The sequence below is a fragment of the Bombina bombina genome, chromosome 4, assembly GCF_027579735.1.
Source record: "Bombina bombina isolate aBomBom1 chromosome 4, aBomBom1.pri, whole genome shotgun sequence".
Classification (NCBI taxonomy): domain Eukaryota; kingdom Metazoa; phylum Chordata; class Amphibia; order Anura; family Bombinatoridae; genus Bombina; species Bombina bombina.
Window position 1 is genome coordinate 1,027,807,879 of NC_069502.1, and position 23,550 is coordinate 1,027,831,428.

At 35.2% G+C, this 23,550-nt stretch overlaps 2 protein-coding genes across 2 annotated transcripts in view; one reads left to right on the top strand and one right to left on the bottom strand.

The window, feature by feature from the left end:
- NDUFAF5 (NADH:ubiquinone oxidoreductase complex assembly factor 5) overlaps window positions 1-4,170 on the bottom strand; it is a 162,349-nt gene extending 158,179 nt beyond the window's left edge. The window contains exons 1-3 of the mRNA XM_053712132.1: window positions 3,831-4,170; window positions 986-1,010; window positions 555-655 (exon numbers count right to left, since the gene is read on the bottom strand). Coding sequence (XP_053568107.1) covers window positions 555-655; window positions 986-1,010; window positions 3,831-4,025 — 321 coding nt within the window. The 5' untranslated portion in view covers window positions 4,026-4,170. The remainder of the gene's footprint in view (window positions 1-554; window positions 656-985; window positions 1,011-3,830) is intronic.
- Window positions 4,171-4,811: 641 nt separating this feature from the next.
- The window catches only part of ESF1 (ESF1 nucleolar pre-rRNA processing protein homolog), a 149,856-nt gene continuing 131,117 nt past the window's right edge, over window positions 4,812-23,550 (top strand). Inside the window, 2 exon segments of the mRNA XM_053712665.1 lie at window positions 4,812-4,963; window positions 6,627-7,065. Coding sequence (XP_053568640.1) covers window positions 6,680-7,065 — 386 coding nt within the window. The 5' untranslated portion in view covers window positions 4,812-4,963; window positions 6,627-6,679.

Genomic DNA, 23,550 nt, shown 5'->3' on the forward strand with positions numbered 1-23,550 from the left:
ATAAAGAATAATATGCACAGATACTAATATAAAAATCCAGTATAAAACCGTTTAAAAATTTACTTAGAAGCTTCCAGTTTATCTCTGTCTAAAAAGTTACTGGAACACTCACTGCAAGTGGGAAATAGCAGACACCCCCCCCCCCTCTCCCTTCCTGTGCATATGAAAAGTCTCTTTACACAAAAACTACAAGCTGGAGTAGGTATACATCGGTATTCTCTTAAAGCTTTGGGGCTTGGTTAGGAGTCTGAAAATCAGAGCAATGTTATTTAAAAATAAGCAAAACTATACATTAAAAAAAACAAAAAAAACAATAAACTGTATGGGCTATGTAAATTGATAGTCTACAAAACATTTATGCAAAGAAAAATCTAGTGTATAATATCCTTTTAATGGCCCCTAAACCTCAGGGAAAAACTCCAGTTATCGACTACATCTTAAAGGGACATACAAACTCTAATTTGAAAGGACAAACTCCCTCTTCCAAACAATATATATTATACTATTTTGATACTACCTCAATCTTTAAAAAAAAAACTATGTGCAAATTTTACCTTTGTTAAATGCTGAGAAATGAAACCTCTTCCACAGCCAAGATCTAAAGCAAGAGGAAATATTCTGCAAAAAAAAAATAGAACGTAATATTTAAAACAAGCTAGAATATTTGTGTGTGGTAGTATCTCAGATACAGAACCCTCGTGTACAATATCAGCAATAAACACTTGTCAGGGGCTAAAGAATTATAGAAAATATGTCACCAGCCTCTAGCATGAATGCTATTCTCATACATAGCAAAGTTAATTCTACATTTTGTATCCAGTTAGATTCTCTTCTGAGTAACTGAGCCCCTGGTGACAATCAGGTCAATACAGGAAAGATCTTAGCACCCATATCTAGATCACTGATGTATATGAAAAAGAAACAAAATAGTTCTCTCAAAAAGAAGGTAGTGTTTTTTGTTACTTACCTGGCCACATCAACACACGGACATCTGCAATTCTTTCACCTACCTGCAGAAAGTAATAATGTATAAGAGCATGGTTTGATACTTCGAATAAAACAAGAGAGTGTATACACAGAAACATTTGTTTAAACATAATGCTCAGATAATGTTAAAACAATATTTTGTTAAAGGGATACGAAGTCAAAATTAAACGTGCATGATTCCGATACAGCCATGTTATTTTAAGACACTTAAAATTAAGCTATTTCACAAAGGTGCTTTGTTCTCTTGGTAACCCTTGTTAAAAAAAGAATATGCACATATCCTACACTAGTGAGAGCTCGTTGCTGATTGGTGCCTGCACACGTTTGTCTTTTGTGATTGGCTAACTAGATGTGTTCATCTAGCTGCCAATTATGCAATGCTGTTCCTTCAGCAAAGGATAACAAGAGAACAAATTTGATAATGGAAGTAAAACTGGAAAGTTTGTTTAAAATTGTATGTTCTATCCTAATCATGAAATAACATTTTGGGGTTTCCTGTTTCTTTAAAGGGCAGTTAGCATAGTTTTAATATACTGTATAAACTTACTCAATAAGATTTGTTGTGGCTGTGTAACTTCACTTTTTTTTTAAATTTAAACTGTGAACAAACTGTGAACAAAAATATAAAAGGAACATACAATTGTTCTCCATTATTTGAATTAAAGGGATATGTAACAAAACTTTTTTCATTCATAATTCAGATAGAACCTGCCATTTTAAACAACTTTCTAATTTACTTATATCATTAATTATGCTTTGTTCTCTTTGTATCTTTTGTTGAAAAGCACAGTAAACACCACAAATGTTATTGTTTAAAAATATAGATAATCCCGTTATTTACCATTCCCAAGTTTTGCAAAACCAACACTGTTATATTAATATACTTTTTACCTCTGTGATTACCTTGTATTTAAGTCTCTGCTGACTGCCCCCTTAGTTCAGTTCTTTTGACAGACTTGCATTTCAGGCAATTAGTGCTGACTCTTAAATAACAAAACCGGCTTGAACACAATGTTATCTATATGGGACACATGAACTTTACTGTCCCTTTAAATGCTGGCCCATTTCTGGAGCACTATATAGCAAATGCTTTGCAGTTGCTAGAGCACTAGATGGCAGCATTATTTCCTGCCATGTAGTGCCCCAGATGCCTACCTAGGTTTCTCTTCAACACAGAATATCATGGAAACGAAGCAAATTTGATAATAGAAGTAAAATGGAAACTTTTTTAAATTGGTTTGCTCTGTCTGAGCCACAAAAGAAAATTTTGGGGTTTCAAAATTGGTCAAAATTGAAATGTATTTGAATTTGAATTAGAAGCATTTTTGTGATATACTTTAATTAGAAAAATGCTTGTAGTGAAAGTTATTGCTGTCTTTCAGTGGTAAACACATACGCTGAGTGCCCTGACACAAATTAAGTCTTACCTGATGGATCGACAAACCCAGGGAGCCACCGGTTTCTAGAATTTTCCCCCGGTTACTAACTTTTTAGGTTATTCTCCATATATCTATATACAAACACCACTGTCCGGCTCCTAAAGGTATGTCTGGCTCCTTTATATTTTTAATGGCTAGTAGATTTGAAACTGATTTTTCATAGCATATGTACGTATGCCACGGAAACAGTAATAACTTTTACTAAAAGCATTTTTTGCTAATGGACGTATATATTGCAAAAATGCAGCGTCTCGAAAATAGGATACTGTACCCCAATACACAGATTTTTAAATAACTTTTAAATTACTCACACATAATATAAAATGGTAATAACGTAGTGCTAATGTAAAGCTTTCGGTTAATACATATTAATTTCATAAAATGCTTTATTGTTAATGTAATATGACCTCAGATCAGATGTATGGTCCTTAGCAACCCCTTTAAGAAGCTATAGAACCCAGATCTGTTTGACATTTCAGTGGTACAGTAAAGTTCTCCTAATTTCTACGTGTAGTTGTTTATAGCTTGAGAAAAGGCTCAAGACACCAAAACTGTTACTATATATGAGCTGAATATATACTTTTTGGAATACTAGTCTGCAGCACTTTTTTTCTTTCATGATTCAGATAGAGCACTGGTTTTCAAACCTGCCCTCAGGCCTCCCTAACAGGCCAGGTTTTGAGGATTATCTGAACTGGAGCACAGGTGAAATAATCAGCTGATTAGTATGCATGGTTATATACCTGCTCTCACCCAGTGTAATCCTAAAAATCTGGCATGTTAGGGAGGCCTGAGCACAGGTTTGAAAAAAAGTGAGACAGAGCATAACAACATTTTAAACATCTTTCCAATTTACTTCTATTATCAAATTAGTTTCATATACTTTGTGGAAGAAGCAACAATGCACTACTGGGAGCTAGCTGACAACATTAGTGAGCCAATGACAAGAGGCATGTATGTGCAACCACCAATCAACAGCTTACTCCCAGAAGTGCATTGCTGCTCTTGAGCCTGCTTAGGTATGTTTTTAAACAAAGAGTACAAAGTAAATTAGATCATAGAAGTAAACTGGAAAGGTGTTTAAAAGTGCATGCTCTACCTGAAAAATGTTGAGTTTCACTAATGTTGGTAAGAATAAAATATTTTAGAGATATTTGGTTTTTCAGTGCTAATATGTGACAGTTTCAAACAATGATTGCATCAATGCCCTGCAAACACTGAACATGTTAAAAAACAGACAAATGTTGCCAAAAATTAATCCTTTGCCACTAAATAGACATAGTATCAGTATAATGTGCTAAAGACTTTATTTGTATTGTTTGATACTAAGTAGATATAATGTAGAGTTCCTGTTTGCAATGAATGTAATATTTTTATACCTGTGACAAGTGGAACTTACTGTACCTCTTCCTTCAAGTATTCATACTGCTGAGCATTAGCCTGTGATGCCGCCCAGTTCTTCTGCTTTCTTTTCATGCTTCTGTCAAAAACATTTAAGACACTCTCCGCCCTGAGAGTGATGCTCTTCTCAGTTTGTGGGTGATGAGTGTGTGCCCCCAGACACTTTCTGTACCCTCTATGACTGATAGTAGGGGTCATGCATTTAATAAAGCTATTGTGCCATCCTCTGCATTGTAGAGTACATTTATTGCAGAGTGATACTGTCACAGCACAATGGGGTCATAGTCCTGCGCAACATTTACAAATCTGGTTACTAAGAGGGCAAGTTTAGTTGTACTATCCAGGGCAGAGCTGTCCTGGGCCTAATCTGTCGGATGATTTTATAGTAATCCTAAATTGTAGGGCTACTTTCAATCCAAATCTAGCTGTTGTATATCAAGGTAAGGGCTGCTTGTTGCATTCCAGGTCAGCTGATTTGTGTCCAATGCAGGCTGATATATGTCTATACCTTGCTTTTCTATTCGTGCTGTTGTTTATTTTACTAGTCTGGCTACAAAATGCAAATCAATGTTTAGCTATTATATATGTCCAAACGTGGCCAATGCTTGTTGCTAAATGTCATCTTCTGCTCCGTGTCTATGACACTAAATCAGTTTTTCACACCACTCTATAAGATTTAACCAGTCTCTCATTGCTTACAGCACATACACTTCTTGCTGTGTGTGGCCGTATCGTTGTACAGTGTTTGTCCTCTAAGAATCCAATTAAACAATACTGCATACATGCAAGGACACCACTAGTTTCGATACAGGAGCACTAAACCTTCTCGAGTTAAATAATTTTGTGCTTTCACGGCCACCGTTCTAGGAGGAAGTTGCAGGGTATTGTGGGTATCAGGCACATGGTTCAGATTGCTGTGAGTAGCAGGGAGGTGAGAGATATGTATGATCACATTGCTACTTATGCAGAACTGTAACCCCCTTGCTGTGTGAGCGATTCTCTTTAGCAATGTCAGGGTTGATTATTACCGTCTTGTGAATATAATACAATTATCTGCTAGTGAGCAGCAAACGGGAGGCTTAGGCAGTTTAGCACTACGAGTGGGTCCTGCAGGTTTTTCTGACAATTTACATAAGGTATCAACTTCTATATTACTTATACAGGAAAGAGGGTTATTCATGTGTCTGGAAACTAATTGTTGGATCTCTTATTTACAAAAATAAATAAAAAAAGGGTGACGCGAAACTTGCTGTTACTCATAATTACAAGTTTCATTAAAAAAGTGGCAAATATATATGTAAATCATGGAACATAACACTCCAGAAACACACATTTTAGCCCATTTTGCTCAAACTAAATACTCTTATTAGCCTCTTTGAGAGGCGACTAGAGTGTTTTGTATGAATTTCAGGAAAATAAAGAACAAGCAGAGTATTGTGAGAACAAATACTTGCTTTGCGAACTTGTAGCAGAAAATTTTGAATTCTGTAAATTGGAGGGGGGGATGGGGGGGGTGGGAAAAAGGGGGATATGGAGGCTAATATATTCTATATTACCTAATACGATCTATTAACACATTTTAATTTGTTTCATTTTGGTGGTTTACCAGACAGCTATAAACCATAAATAGATTTATTTACACTAGATAAATTAATCTCTGTTAAATATACTTTGCATAGATAGTGGCTGCTTTTCTGGAAAAACTGCAAGAACTGCTAAAATATGTTAATCATTAAAGTGACAGTTAACACATTGTACTTAAAAGGGATACTAACCCATTTTTGTTTCTTTCATGATTCAGATCGAGCATTGCAGTTTTAAGGAACTTTCCTAATTTACTCCTATTATCAATTTGCCTTTGTCTCTGCTCTCTTTATTTAAAAATAAAACAGGAATGTAAGGCTTAGGTGCCGGCTCATTTTAGGTTCAGCACCCTGGATAGCGCTCAGTAGTTTTGAAGATAAAGTATGAAAAGCATTTTTATTAATTCATTAATGGACTATCATTTGTAAATCAATCAATCAAACGTGATTAGAACATTAACACAATATATACAAATCAAAACACCAAAATGTTCATGTGAATTTAAGTCCTTTTTATTTAGAGTGGATGGATAACAACAATTTGGATACAAATCTTCAGTGGTTCATGTTACGAGCTTCAATAGCTCTAAGGAATTGCCCTTTATATGGGAAACCCCAGAGTAATGCAGGATATACCGTAGTCCCCGGTGCTGGTTACAAATGTTTTATTAAAAGATTACAAAAAAAAAAAACCATGACAACAAATCACTTAGGGTATAAGTGTACTGGCAAGCAGCGGACACATTAGCGTATGTGAGTATTACTCATGTTGTCGATTTATATTATTTGTTCACTTGTGGTTAAGAACCTATCACTGTGATGCACTATTATTGTTTTTGTTTATCATTTGTTAGCTTGAATACATTGTATAAAAAACACACATGTATGTGTGTGTATGTATATATAGATATATATTATATATATATATAAATATAATACAACACAGTAGTAGGAAGAAGGCACTCGCTGTTTACATCAAAATTTATTGCGACCATTTGCAATAATATATTGATGTAAACTGCGGAGTGCCTTCCTTGCTACTACTGTATATTACTTTTTGATGTGCACCCCGAGGGTTGATGATGTTGTGAGTGCTGGATCCTGACCTTTCATACACATATATATATATATATATTTATATATTTTACATTTTAAAAAGTGTGATCTTTGTTTTTGTTTTTGACTGTACTAAAAATTTGTTTTTATTTTCTTTCAGATATTTTCATTGCCGTTTTCATTTTAAAAAAAAAAACAAAAAAACCTCTGATCATGTCTTCGACACAAAATGTTACAATAGATGACCGGTTTACTCGGGTTACAAAGGATCCCAGATTTTGGGAGATGCCTGAGAAAGATAAGAAAATCAAAATTGATAAACGTTTCCGTTCCATGTTCCACGACAAAAAATTTAATCTCAAGTACACAGTGGATAAAAGGGGTAGACCAATTAAACATAACACCACTGAAGATTTGAAACGTTATTATGATCTTTCAGATTCTGATGAGGAGTTAGCCAATGAAAAAACACATTCAAAGAAAACAGGAAAGCAGAAGGTTAAAACAAAACTTAAGGAAGGCGAGATGACTAAAACATCTAAAAAAAGAAATCCGAGAAGAGGAAAAGGAAAGAAAGATAAGAAAAAACTGCAAGTTGCGTGATGAGAACAATAAGAATGATGAAAGACAAGGAAAGAAAAAGATAAGTGGAAAGGAAACAAAACAAATATCCAAAGAAAACAACAAACCTCTTAAAACAAAAATGAAAACAGACTCTCCATCAAAGACCCCCCAAAAAGCCTTTGAAAGCTGCATCTAAAATTACACCTAATCAACAATCAGAGGAAGAATCGGGTCAGTATTTTTTTTTATTTTTTATTATTGTGTTTATTTGTTTACAGTGACAGTAAAGTCAACATTTTATGTTTCTTCATAATTTAAATAGAGCTTGTAATTTTAAACAACTTTCCAGTTTAACTCCTAGTATAAAATTGACTTCATTCTTTTGCTGTCCTTTGTTAAAGAGCACACTGTAGTCCAAAAGAAAAAGGGGTTTATCCACATGACCATTGGGTATATTTATATTTACCCTTACCCCCTAACCATTTTCTTTTGTAACTTTCCAGGGGCATCTAGGTTTCTGGGACTTGGTGACATCATCTGCATCCTTGGATAGCAGGCCTTAAAGGGGCATAAAACCCATATGCTAAATCACCTGAAAGTGATGACAACATAGCTGAGGAAACACCTGACAAGAACATAAATACCACCTGAACATCTCTATGTAAAAAAGAAGATATTTTACCTAAAAAATTCTTAATCTCACAATAGTAAGTGGATCAGTGCTGATATAAAAACATAATTTATGTAAGAACTTACCTGATAAATTCATTTCTTTCATATTAGCAAGAGTCCATGAGCTAGTGACGTATGGGGATATAGATTCCTACCAGGAGGGGCAAAGTTTCCCAAACCTCAAAATGCCTATAAATACACCCCTCACCACACCCACAATTCAGTTTAACGAATAGCCAAGAAGTGGGGTGATAAAAAAAGTGCGAAAGCATATAAAATAAGGAATTGGAATAATTGTGCTTTATACAAAATCATAACCACCACAAAAAAAGGGCGGGCCTCATGGACTCTTGCTAATATGAAAGAAATGAATTTATCAGGTAAGTTCTTACATAAATTATGTTTTCTTTCATGTAATTAGCAAGAGTCCATGAGCTAGTGACGTATGGGATAATGACTACCCAAGAAGTGGATCTTTCCACACAAGAGTCACTAGAGAGGGAGGGATAAAATAAAGACAGCCAATTCCTGCTGAAAATAATCCACACCCAAAAAAAAGTTTAACGAAAAACATAAGCAGAAGATTCAAACTGAAACCGCTGCCTGAAGTACTTTTCTACCAAAAACTGCTTCAGAAGAAGAAAATACATCAAAATGGTAGAATTTAGTAAAAGTATGCAAAGAGGACCAAGTCGCTGCTTTGCATATCTGGTCAACCGAAGCTTCATTCCTAAACGCCCAGGAAGTAGAAACTGACCTAGTAGAATGAGCTGTAATCCTCTGAGGCGGAATTTTACCCGACTCAACATAGGCAAGATGAATTAAAGATTTCAACCAAGATGCCAAAGAAATGGCAGAAGCTTTCTGGCCTTTTCTAGAACCAGAAAAGATAACAAATAGACTAGAAGTCTTACGAAAAGATTTCGTAGCTTCAACATAATATTTCAAAGCTCTAACAACATCCAAAGAATGCAACGATTTCTCCTTAGAATTCTTAGGATTAGGACATAATGAAGGAACCACAATTTCTCTACTAATGTTGTTGGAATTCACAACTTTAGGTAAAAATTCAAAAGAAGTTCGCAACACCGCCTTATCCTGATGAAAAATCAGAAAAGGAGACTCACAAGAAAGAGCAGATAATTCAGAAACTCTTCTGGCAGAAGAGATGGCCAAAAGGAACAAAACTTTCCAAGAAAGTAATTTAATGTCCAATGAATGCATAGGTTCAAACGGAGGAGCTTGAAGAGCTCCCAGAACCAAATTCAAACTCCAAGGAGGAGAAATTGACTTAATGACAGGTTTTATACGAACCAAAGCTTGTACAAAACAATGAATATCAGGAAGAATAGCAATCTTTCTGTGAAAAAGAACAGAAAGAGCAGAGATTTGTCCTTTCAAAGAACTTGCGGACAAACCCTTATCTAAACCATCCTGAAGGAACTGTAAAATTCTCGGTATTCTAAAAGAATGCCAGGAAAAATGATGAGAAAGACACCAAGAAATATAAGTCTTCCAGACTCTATAATATATCTCTCGAGATACAGATTTACGAGCCTGTAACATAGTATTAATCACAGAGTCAGAGAAACCTCTTTGACCAAGAATCAAGCGTTCAATCTCCATACCTTTAAATTTAAGGATTTCAGATCCTGATGGAAAAAAGGACCTTGTGACAGAAGGTCTGGTCTTAACGGAAGAGTCCACGGTTGGCAAGAGGCCATCCGGACAAGATCCGCATACCAAAACCTGTGAGGCCATGCCGGAGCTACCAGCAGAACAAACGAGCATTCCTTCAGAATCTTGGAGATTACTCTTGGAAGAAGAACTAGAGGCGGAAAGATATAGGCAGGATGATACTTCCAAGGAAGTGATAATGCATCCACTGCCTCCGCCTGAGGATCCCGGGATCTGGACAGATACCTGGGAAGTTTCTTGTTTAGATGGGACGCCATCAGATCTATTTCTGGAAGTTCCCACATTTGAACAATCTGAAGAAATACCTCTGGGTGAAGAGACCATTCGCCCGGATGCAACGTTTGGCGACTGAGATAATCCGCTTCCCAATTGTCTACACCTGGGATATGAACCGCAGAGATTAGACAGGAGCTGGATTCCGCCCAAACCAAAATTCGAGATACTTCTTTCATAGCCAGAGGACTGTGAGTCCCTCCTTGATGATTGATGTATGCCACAGTTGTGACATTGTCTGTCTGAAAACAAATGAACGATTCTCTCTTCAGCAGAGGCCAAAACTGAAGAGCTCTGAAAATTGCACGGAGTTCCAAAATATTGATCGGTAATCTCACCTCCTGAGATTCCCAAACTCCTTGTGCCGTCAGAGATCCCCACACAGCTCCCCAACCTGTGAGACTTGCATCTGTTGAAATTACAGTCCAGGTCGGAAGCACAAAAGAAGCCCCCTGAATTAAACGATGGTGATCTGTCCACCATGTTAGAGAGTGTCGAACAATCGGTTTTAAAGATATTAATTGAGATATCTTCGTGTAATCCTTGCACCATTGCTTCAGCATACAGAGCTGAAGAGGTCGCATGTGAAAACGAGCAAAGGGGATCGCGTCCGATGCAGCAGTCATAAGACCTAGAATTTCCATGCATAAGGCTACCGAAGGGAATGATTGTGACTGAAGGTTTCGACAAGCTGAAATCAACTTTAGACGTCTCTTGTCTGTTAAAGACAGAGTCATGGACACTGAATCCATCTGGAAACCCAGAAAGGTTACCCTTGTCTGAGGAATCAAAGAACTTTTTGGTAAATTGATCCTCCAACCATGATCTTGAAGAAACAACACAAGTCGATTCGTATGAGATTCTGCTAAATGTAAAGACTGAGCAAGTACCAAGATATCGTCCAAATAAGGAAATACCACAATACCCTGTTCTCTGATTACAGACAGCAGGGCACCGAGAACCTTTGTAAAAATTCTTGGAGCTGTAGCTAGGCCAAACGGCAGAGCCACAAACTGGTAATGCTTGTCCAGAAACGAGAATCTCAGGAACTGATAATGATCTGGATGAATCGGAATATGCAGATATGCATCCTGTAAATCTATTGTGGACATATAATTCCCTTGCTGAACAAAAGGTAAGATAGTCCTTACAGTTACCATCTTGAATGTTGGTATCCTTACATAACGATTCAAAATTTTTAGATCCAGAACTGGTCTGAAAGAATTCTCCTTCTTTGGTACAATGAAGAGATTTGAATAAAACCCCATCCCCTGTTCCGGAACTGGAACTGGCATAATTACTCCAGTCAACTCTAGATCTGAAACACATTTCAGAAATGCTTGAGCTTTTACTGGATTTACTGGGACACGGGAAAGAAAAAATCTCTTTGCAGGAGGTCTCAACTTGAAACCAATTCTGTACCCTTCTGAAACAATGCTCTGAATCCAAAGATTGTGAACAGAATTGATCCAAATTTCCTTGAAAAAACGTAACCTGCCCCCTACCAGCTGAGCTGGAATGAGGGCCGCACCTTCATGTGGACTTAGAAGCAGGCTTTGCCTTTCTAGCTGGCTTGGATTTATTCCAAACTGGAGATGGTCTCCAAACTGAAACTGCTCCTGAGGATGAAGGATCAGGCTTTTGTTCTTTGTTGAAACGAAAGGAACGAAAACGATTATTAGCCCTGTTTTTACCTTTAGATTTTTTATCCTGTGGTAAAAAAGTTCCTTTCCCACCAGTAACAGTTGAAATAATGGAATCCAACTGAGAACCAAATAATTTGTTACCCTGGAAAGAAATGGAAAGTAAAGTTGATTTAGAAGCCATATCAGCATTCCAAGTTTTAAGCCATAAAGCTCTTCTAGCTAAAATAGCTAGAGACATAAACCTGACATCAACTCTGATAATATCAAAAATGGCATCACAGATAAAATTATTAGCATGTTGAAGAAGAATAATAATGTCATGAGAATCACGATGTGTTACTTGTTGCGCTAAAGTTTCCAACCAAAAAGTTGAAGCCGCAGCAACATCAGCCAAAGATATAGCAGGTCTAAGAAGATTACCTGAACACAGATAAGCTTTTCTTAGAAAGGACTCAATTTTCCTATCTAGAGGATCCTTAAACGAAGTACCATCTGACGTAGGAATAGTAGTACGTTTAGCAAGGGTAGAAATAGCCCCATCAACTTTAGGGATCTTGTCCCAAAATTCTAATCTGTCAGACGGCACAGGATATAATTGCTTAAAACGTTTAGAAGGAGTAAATGAATTACCCAAATTATCCCATTCTTTGGAAATTACTGCAGAAATAGCATCAGGAACAGGAAAAACTTCTGGAATAACTACAGGAGATTTAAAAACCTTATTTAAACGTTTAGATTTAGTATCAAGAGGACCAGAATCCTCTATTTCTAAAGCAATTAGGACTTCTTTAAGTAAAGAATGAATAAATTCCATTTTAAATAAATATGAAGATTTATCAGCATCAACCTCTGAGACAGAATCCTCTGAACCAGAGGAATCATCAGAATCAGAATGATGATGTTCAGTTAAAAATTCATCTGTAGGGAGAGAAGTTTTAAAAGATTTTTTACGTTTACTAGAAGGAGAAATAACAGACATAGCCTTCTTTATGGATTCAGAAACAAAATCTCTTATATTATCAGGAACATTCTGCACCTTAGATGTTGAAGGAACTGCAACAGGCAATGGTACTTTACTAAAGGAAATATTATCTGCTTTAACAAGTTTGTCATGACAATCAATACAAACAACAGCTGGAGGAATAGCTACCAAAAGTTTACAGCAGATACACTTAGCTTTGGTAGATTCAGCACTTGACAGCGATTTTCCTGTAGTATCTTCTGACTCAGATGCAACGTGAGACATCTTGCAATATGTAAGAGAAAAAACAACATATATATAAAGCAAAATTGATCAAATTCCTTAAATGACAGTTTCAGGAATGGGAAAAAATGCCAAAGAACAAGCTTCTAGCAACCAGAAGCAATAAAAAATGAGACTTAAATAATGTGGAGACAAAAGTGACGCCCATATTTTTTCGCGCCAAATAAGACGCTCACATTATTTGGCGCCTAAATGCTTTTTGGCGCCAAAAATGACGCCACATCCGGAACGCCGACATTTTTGGCGCAAAATAACGTCAAAAAATGACGCAACTTCCGGCGACATGTATGACGCCGGAAACGTAAATAGAATTTTTGCGCCAAAAACGTCCGCGCCAAGAATGACGCAATAAAATGAAGCATTTTCAGCCCCCGCGAGCCTAACAGCCCACAGGGAAAAAGTCAAATTTTAAGGTAAGAAAAATGTTAAAATGCATTATCCCAAATATGAAACTGACTGTCTGAAAATAAGGAAAGTTGAACATTCTGAGTCAAGGCAAATAAATGTTTGAATACATATATTTAGAACTTTATAAACAAAGTGCCCAACCATAGCTAGGAGTGTCACAGAAAATAAGACTTACTTACCCCAGGACACTCATCTACATATAGTAGATAGCCAAACCAGTACTGAAACGAGAATCAGCAGAGGTAATGGTATATATAAGAGTATATCGTCGATCTGAAAAGGGAGGTAAGAGATGAATCTCTACGACCGATAACAGAGAACCTATGAAATAGACCCCTTAGAAGGAGATCACTGCATTCAAATAGGCAATACTCTCCTCACATCCCTCTGACATTCACTGCACGCTGAGAGGAAAACCGGGCTCCAACTTGCTGCGGAGCGCATATCAACGTAGAATCTAGCACAAACTTACTTCACCACCTCCATCGGAGGCAAAGTTTGTAAAACTGAATTGTGGGTGTGGTGAGGGGTGTATTTATAGGCATTTTGAGGTTTGGGAAACTTTGCCCCTCCTGGTAGGAATGTATATCCCATACGTCACTAGCTCATGGACTCTTGCTAATTACATGAAAGAAAGCTTTGCTTTACTGTGATTTCATGACATTTCACTTAAATCTTGCAATGTTTCATTAAACTGAGTAGGGAAATAACATGACTGTGCCTGCACATAACGGATGCATGCTTCCTTTCATGTCTCGGAACTAGCATCCTGATTGGCTTGTTTACAGTTTCTTTACAATGGAATGGGGCTACTGAGGACATTTTGAGGGCTCTTTACAGCTATGCTGCATCACTTTGATGTGCTTCAACATTTGGGTATCATATCCCTTTAAGTGCAAGAGCGGCCGCTTCTAAAGTGCACACTCCACCCCGGGATGATAACAAATGGTTGTCATCTACGCTAAAAGGGTTAAAACTGGATGCTCTATCATACTCATGCATGTTTAATTTTGGCTTTACTGTCCTTTTAAAACGGACATGTTTTATATCTGTATACTATATATCGGAAGCTACATTTTACAATACAAATAATCTGCATACAAAATCAGTGTTGTGTAGATATTTAAAACTATCAGTTTGCTATCAGAATTTGTAGAATTTTCTGTTTCACACCTAGCTCCTGTGTCTACCACAGGTCTAATAACCCTTTGAGTGCTAAGCCTTTTCCCACCTGGGTGCTAAGATTTTTTAATGTTTATTTCATTTTTTTAAATTATTTTAACAATTTATTTTTTACCTTTTTGTTTTATTTTTTTTCAGACCCCCAAGACTTACACTGTTGGAAAGGTTAGGTGATTACCTTTCCAATGGTGGGTCTTGGGGGTCTGTAGCTGCTTAGATGCATGAGATACAGGATTCTAAGCAGCATGCCCCCTGCTCCTATACTTAACATTGTTAAGTATAAATAAAGTTGCGCTGTGACGTCATCACGTTATTGCGCGTGACGTCACCACGCAAAACGGGAAGGAGCAGGTGGGAGCCCCCAGATCTCCCTCAAGGTGGGAGAGTGCTAGTGACGGCTCTGAGCCGTCATTAGCACCAGAGTGGGAAACTCTGTGACAGCTCAGAGCCGTCATTAGCACTCAAAGGGTTAAAGGAACATGAAACCCATTTTTTTCACTCATGATTCAGATAGAGAATACACTTTTAAAATAATAGTTTCCAATTCACTTCTGTTATCAATTCTGCTTCGCTCTCTTGTTATTCTTTATTGAAGAGATATCTAGATAGGTAGCGTGCACATGTCTGAAGGACTACATAACAGGAAAAGTGCTGCCATCTAGTGTTCTTGCTAACGTATAACATTATTGCAAAACTTAGTGATGCACCGAAATGGAAATTCTGGACCAAACCGAATCCGAAAATCCGGGATGCACTTGGCCGAAAACCAAAACCAAAACTGATACCGAAAATGTATTTTTTCAAATTTTTTTTTTTTTTATTATTTTTTTTGCATAATTAGAGCCAATAAAAAAAGCCCACACTTTTATTGAAAGTAACACACTAAAATTGGACAAAAATATCTTAAAACAATAATATGCTACACAATAATTTTACCAAGAAAAAAACAGGCAAAAAATAATGCCATTTTCTGCCAAAATGTTTCTGCAACCAAAATTTTGGTGCATCCCTACTTAAAACAATTATAAATATCAATATACTGTATTATTCTTCATTTAGTTCTATGTAACATAATCATATTTAACAGTTTTTTTTTTACCAATTATCCAAATAAAGTATAGTCCTAGAAAACTCATTATATGCAGAACAGTAAGTCAAGTAATAAACTTAAACAGCAGCTCTAGGCTAGCATCAAATTTGAAACATGCTACACAATAATTTTACCGAAAATAACAGGCAAAAAAACGAAATAGCCAAAGATGCCATTTTCGGCCGAAACTTTCTGCGGCCGAAATTTCGGTGCATCCTTAGCAAAACTGCTACCATATAGTTCTCTGGCTAATGTATAATATTCTTGAAAAACTGCTGCCATATAGTGTTGCAGACATGTGCACAATCCTGAGCTTTCATTCCTGCTTTTCAACAAAGGACAACAAGAAAATAAAGAAACATTGATAATAGAAGTAAATGGGAAAGTTGTTTGAAATTGTATGTTCTGAATCATTAAAGAACACTTTTGGGTTTTATGTCACTTTTAAGAGTGCATGGTCTGCTTAAAAAAGTGTTTATTTGGGTAACTCCCTGAAAAATGCCCAGAAGTTAATGATGTTAATAATGTTCAAAGACTACACAAGCATATAGAACAAGCATATAGCTGCTTCAGCAACAATGGCTCAGCAATGAAGGGGTTACGCTACCTTTTGAAAAAATTATAACTTTGAAAACAGTTGCAAATACATCCCCTCTCACCTCTGTAGCACAACTCTGTCCTACTGCACCAATGCATTCTTTTAAAGTCAAATGATCCACAAACCAGAGAGCAGCAGTAGCAGGTCAGTTTCCTCCAAGGTTAGACACTGTACTGAAGAGTCATGTATGTTTCACCAATTAGAGGAGCACTGACTTTAGCATTGAAAGCTACAAACATACTATTATAAAGTATTCTGTGAGACTACAAACATACTATATAAAGTATTCTGTAAGACTACAAACATACTATATAAAGTATTCTGTAAGACTACAAACATACTATATAATGTATTCTGTGAGACCACAAACATACTATATAAAGTATTCTGTGAGACTACAAACATACTATATAAAGTATTCTGTAAGACTACAAACATACTATTATAAAGTATTCTGTAAGACTACAAACATACTATATAACGTATTCTGTGAGACTACAAACATACTATTATAAAGTATTCTGTAAGACCACAAACATACTATATAAAGTATTCTGTAAGACTACAGTAAGACTACAAACATACTATATAAAGTATTCTGTAAGACTACAGTAAGACTACAAACATACTATTATAAAGTATTCTGTGAGACTACAAACATACTATTATAAAGTATTCTGTAAGACCACAAACATACTATATAAAGTATTCTGTAAGACCACAAACATACTATATAAAGTATTCTGTAAGACTACAAACATACTATATAAAGTATTCTGTAAGACTACAAACATACTATATAAAGTATTCTGTAAGACTACAAACATACTATATAAAGTATTCTGTAAGACCACAAACATACTATATAAAGTATTCTGTAAGACTACAAACATACTATATAAAGTATTCTGTAAGACTACAAACATACTATATAAAGTATTCTGTAAGACTACAAACATACTATATAAAGTATTCTGTAAGACCACAAACATACTATATAAAGTGTTCTGTAAGACCACAAACATACTATATAAAGTATTCTGTAAGACTACAAACATACTATATAAAGTATTCTGTAAGACTACAAACATACTATATAAAGTATTCTGTAAGACCACAAACATACTATATAATGTATTCTGTGAGACCACAAACATACTATATAAAGTATTCTGTAAGACTACAAACAAACTATATAAAGTATTCTGTAAGACTACAAACATACTATATAAAGTATTCTGTAAGACTACAAACAAACTATATAAAGTATTCTGTAAGACTACAAACATACTATATAAAGTATTCTGTAAGACTACAAACATACTATATAAAGTATTCTGTGAGACTACAAACATACTATATAAAGTATTCTGTGAGACTACAAACATACTATATAAAGTATTCTGTGAGACCACAAACATACTATATAAAGTATTCTGTGAGACTACAAACATACTATATAAAGTATTCTGTAAGACCACAAACATACTATATAAAGTATTCTGTAAGACTACAAACATACTATATAAAGTATTTTGTGAGACTACAAACATACTATATAAAGTATTCTGTAAGACCACAAACATACTATATAAAGTATTCTGTGAGACTACAAACATACTATATAAAGTATTCTGTAAGACCACAAACATACTATATAAAGTATTCTGTAAGACTACAAACATACTATATAAAGTATTCTGTAAGACTACAAACATACTATATAAAGTATTCTGTAAGACTACAAACATACTATATAAAGTATTCTGTAAGACCACAAACATACTATATAAAGTATTCTGTAAGACTACAAACATACTATATAAAGTATTCTGTAAGACTACAAACATACTATATAAAGTATTCTGTAAGACTACAAACATACTATATAAAGTATTCTGTAAGACTACAAACATACTATATAAAGTATTCTGTAAGACCACAAACATACTATATAAAGTATTCTGTAAGACTACAAACATACTATATAAAGTATTCTGTAAGACTACAAACATACTATATAAAGTATTCTGTAAGACTACAAACATACTATATAATGTATTCTGTGAGACCACAAACATACTATATAAAGTATTCTGTAAGACTACACACATACTATATAATGTATTCTGTAAGACTACAAACATACTATATAAAGTATTCTGTAAGACTACAAACATACTATATAAAGTATTCTGTAAGACTACAAACATACTATATAAAGTATTCTGTAAGACTACAAACATACTATATAAAGTATTCTGTAAGACTACAAACATACTATATAAAGTATTCTGTAAGACTACAAACATACTATATAAAGTATTCTGTAAGACTACAAACATACTATATAAAGTATTCTGTAAGACTACAAACATACTATATAAAGTATTCTGTAAGACTACAAACATACTATATAAAGTATTCTGTAAGACTACAAACATACTATATAAAGTATTCTGTAAGACTACAAACATACTATATAAAGTATTCTGTAAGACTACAAACATACTATATAAAGTATTCTGTAAGACTACAAACATACTATATAAAGTATTCTGTAAGACTACAAACATACTATATAAAGTATTCTGTAAGACTACAAACATTCTATATAAAGTATTCTGTAAGACTACAAACATACTATATAACATATTCTGTAAGACCACAAACATACTATATAAAGTTTTCTGTAAGACTACAAACATACTATATAAAGTATTCTGTAAGACTACAAACATACTATATAAAGTATTATGTAAGACTACAAAAATAGTCTTACATCCTCTGCCCCGTTACCACTTTCTGTTGGGGTACCTCAAGGCTCTGTCCTTGGTCCCCTTCTCTTTTCAATCTACACGTCGTCACTAGGTTCCTTACTAAAGTCCCATGGGTTTCAATACCACTTGTATGCCGATGACACCCAAATCTACCTCTCTGCACCAGACCTATCTCCTTCCTTACTAACCCGTGTCACTAACTGGCTTTCTCACATCTCATCTTGGATGTCCTCTCACTACCTTAAGCTAAATCTCTCCAAAACTGAACTATTTTTCCCCCTTCTTCCAATGTCTCCACCCCCAAAATTTCTATAACTGTTGATAATTCCATCATTACCCCTACCCTGCACGCCCGATGTCTTGGGGTCACACTTGACTCAGATCTTTCCTTCACTCCTCACATTCAGTCCTTGGCTAAAGCCTGCCGCTTCCACCTTAAAAACATTGCTAAAATTAGACATTTCCTTACACAAGATACAACCAAGATTTTAATCCACTCTCTCATCCTTTCTCGCCTCGACTACTGCAATTCCGTCCTCTCTGGTCTACCTAGCTCCCGCATAGCTCCTTTACAATCCATTATGAATGCCTAAATAAAAATAGAGAAGTGCTCAAACTGGGAATTAATAATAGCTTGTTCTATGGCTAGTTACCACCCTAGAAGCAGCTTCTTTTTGCTCAACATGTGCCTTTCACAGAGAAGAACTTTCCTGTAGCATATCAGTCTGATCCTGACTTCACAGTACAGTGCAGTCCCGAAATACCAGGCAATCCCTCTTTGAACGAGAGAAACAGCAAAACCCCAGACAGTATGCTTCTCTCTTTTTATTTATGCAAATTATGACATTTAGGGAAGTCTCCCTAAGTGTGATGCGGGAATCCAGACGTGGACCCATTGCTCAGTGTGCCTAGAGGGATATGGCTGCACCTCACTGACGAGGCCCACAATAGGCCGAAACGTACGTCTGGGGTTTTGCTGTTTCTCTCATTCAGAGCCAATGTCTCCCTGTGTTTGTCAAGCCCTGTATTAAAGGGTAGAAAACACACACGCTACACTGTCCCTTTAACTCCCATTTTTATAGCAATCACCTACAAATGATTGGAGTTTGAGACCATTCATTAGAAACAGGAGGTTTGCACTCTTTCCAAAATGAGGTATTTTCCTCCACTGTGTTATATAGGCAGGGATAAGGGGTCTCTTATCACACACCTCTCTTTTGTCTAGTTAGGGTATGTGATCACCCACAAGGCAGAACATGCTGTGATCTGAGATGTCACCACAGAAACTGCAGCATTTTAAACACAGCACTTGCCCAGAGAGCCTAAGGTGCTTGTATCATCTGGTAATGACTCAATTTGTTAAAGGGACAGTGTAAACCAATTGTCATATAACTGCATGTAATAAGACACTACTATAAAGGAGAATATGCACAGATGCTGATCTAAAAATCCAGTATAAAACCTTTTAAAAACTTACTTAGAAGCTCACAGTTTAGCACTGTTGATGAGGTTAGGCTGGGACACCCACTGAAATGCGCTGGGAAACCAAGAAGAGCAGACCCTCCCCTGCATATGAAAAGACAGATTACACAAACAATAGCAGCACAAATCTGTAGAGCTGGGTCTACAGCTGATACTTTGGGGCTTGGTTAGGAGTCTGAAAATCAACACAATGTTATAAAAAAACAAACTATAAATTGTTACAAAAACACTACCAGATGGACTATATAATTGGATAATCTACAAAAAAAATTTGCAAAGAAAAATCTAGTGTACAATGTCCCTTTAATTGCTAACATACCCCACTGGCACTCTAAGCAGCCATAGTATTTAAAATGCTGGTGCACTGAGAATATCTAGCTATGCTTCACATGCATGTGCACAGAAATATGTTAACTCTAAAACAGTGATAACTTTTTCTAGAAACATTTTTGCCAATACTTATTATTATGCTTCTATTCAAAGATGTAATTCATCCGTGCATTTAAATTTTAAACAGAATGTTCTTTTAATTATGGAAAATAAATCAACTTTGCAATATGCTTTTGTTGTCATTTAGCTTGTTTGACTATCCCAGGTAGGCTGGTGCGCCTTCATTAAGAAAAAAATAAAGATGGAACATTATACAAAGTAATCGCGTAGATCAGAGCTTATTTATAAAGAATCCCAACAGGCTTTTCTAGGAGTTTATCCCTGAACTGCTCTTGATTTCAAAACCCTTGTGAATTGTGAAATAAAATGACAGTGTTAATTGATTACAAAGTGTTTCTTTTATAAACTGGTATCTTGCTATAGTATGAAGCAAAAAAAGGGGGTTAAATAAACTAGCGCTTAAGAGTTAATATCCCTTGCCCTATTCTCCTACTATCTACTTCCCAGATAGAAAGGTGTATAAAGTGAAAAAGTTATGGAGATTAGGCGCTTAATCTGCAAAAGGGATAAAGGTGTGTATGGAGGTCGTTAGCTAAATATGTAGAAAAAACTGGACCTTGGACAGAATAAGTGAAAAATTCTTCTACAATTTATTTTCAAAATAAAAACATGATAATACCAAGATAAAATAAATCACAATCCCTAAGTGTTGCAACACTATATCGATCAATTCATAAAATTTCTAAAATTCAGATATACATTTGTTTCATACACAAATAAAAGGATTTATCTGCTCTTTTGTATCCTTTGTTCAAAGATTTTAGATAGAATGTATTCTTTTATTTCAAAACAATTAATAATATTTGTCTCTATTTGATATTTTATATCTATATTTCATCAACTTTAAAATTACAAATATGTAGCAAAAACTAACAATTAGTTAAAAACAATTTAAATGCAAGATTATAAATGGTGTCCCCACAATGGCTGTTTACTTATATTGGTTGTAATTTTGTGTATCTAAAAAGTTCATCAAAGCATTTGTAAGTAATTGGAGATAAATTACTGAGGGCTGTGTTCTTTATCCTTATATTTATGTTGTGATATATTACGGTTTCACAGTTACCTCTTTGTATCCTCAGTGAGCTTAATTTGTAGAAAAGGAATGTTCCAAACAGTGTTTAGGGGTGATTTTCTTACCCTCTCTTGTGAGCTGTTACTACTCACGGCTTCCCACCGGTTCCTGGGAAAACTGAGGACACATAGGAACCGCTGGGAAGCCGTGAGTAGTAACAGCTCACAAGAGAGGGTAAGAAAATCACCCCTAAACACTGTTTGGAACATTCCTTTTCTACAAATTAAGCTCACTGAGGATACAAAGAGGTAACTGTGAAACCGTAATATATCACAACATAAATATAAGGATAAAGAACACAGCCCTCAGTAATTTATCTCCAATTACTTACAAATGCTTTGATGAACTTTTTAGATACACAAAATTACAACCAATATAAGTAAACAGCCATTGTGGGGACACCATTTATAATCTTGCATTTAAATTGTTTTTAACTAATTGTTAGTTTTTGCTACATATTTGTAATTTTAAAGTTGATGAAATATAGATATAAAATATCAAATAGAGACAAATATTATTAATTGTGTTGAAATAAAAGAATACATTCTATCTAAAATCTTTGAACAAAGGATACAAAAGAGCAGATAAATCCTTTTATTTGTGTATGAAACAAATGTATATCTGAATTTTAGAAATTTTATGAATTGATCGATATAGTGTTGCAACACTTAGGGATTGTGATTTATTTTATCTTGGTATTATCATGTTTTTATTTTGAAAATAAATTGTAGAAGAATTTTTCACTTATTCTGTCCAAGGTCCAGTTTTTTCTACATATTTAGCTAACGACCTCCATACACACCTTTATCCCTTTTGCAGATTAAGCGCCTAATCTCCATAACTTTTTCACATCTTGCTATAGTATGTAGTGTAAGATGCAATAATGCATTAGAATATTTTTTTATTGCATATGTGTTTAACCCGCACAAAGGTTTTCAAGGGACAGTAAAGTCAAATGTTACACACTTGTGATTTAACTAGAACAAACTATTTTAAACGATTTTCCAATTTATTTCTAATATCACATTTTCTCCATTCTCTTGCTATCGTTAAAGGGACATGAAACCCCAAAAATATCTTTCATGATTCAGATAGAGCATGCAGTTTTATACAACTTTCTAATTGTCTTCATTCTCTTGGTATCTTTTGTTGAAAAGCAGGGGCATAAGCTTAGGAGCGTGCACATGTCTGGAGCACTATTTGTCAATAGTTTTACAAGAACGTTATTCATTTGCAAGAGTACTAGATAGCAGCACCATTTCCTGCCATGTAATGCTGCAGATGCCTACCTAGGTATCTCTTCGACAAAGAATAACCTGACAACAAAGCAAATTTGATAAAAGTTTTAGGTTTCATGTCCCTTTAAGTATGAGAACAGTTAAAATCCTGATACAGAACATAATATAAGTTGTGGCCACTTTCTTCTAATCAAAATTAATTTCCCCACATTAGTCTTCTTGATTTTTAGGTGAAAATCTCTTTTAAAGTAACGGAAGAAAAAATTTAAATATATTAAAAAAAAAATGTAATTGATGAAGATGCGCAATAACTTTTCAATATAAAAATGAAATTCAAATACCCGCATTCCTCCGCCCACTTCAAAAATTAATTTTTCTGTCAGCTTACAGTCTGAATAGTTCTCCAATCGGTGCTCTAGCTACAACAAAAGGCGCCTAAAGGGGAGAATATTCAGACTGTTAGCTCACAGAAAAATTTGAATTTCATATGTATATTAAAAAGTAAGTTATATCACATCTTTGTTACAACTGATGAACGAAACTCCAGCTAAAATATCACTAACATTCCGGAGACAGAGAATATCTTAAGTAATACAATTTCTGAAGTCATAAAATAAATGCAAGTTGAATCGTGAAGTGATGATTCTATGCACAATTTTTACTA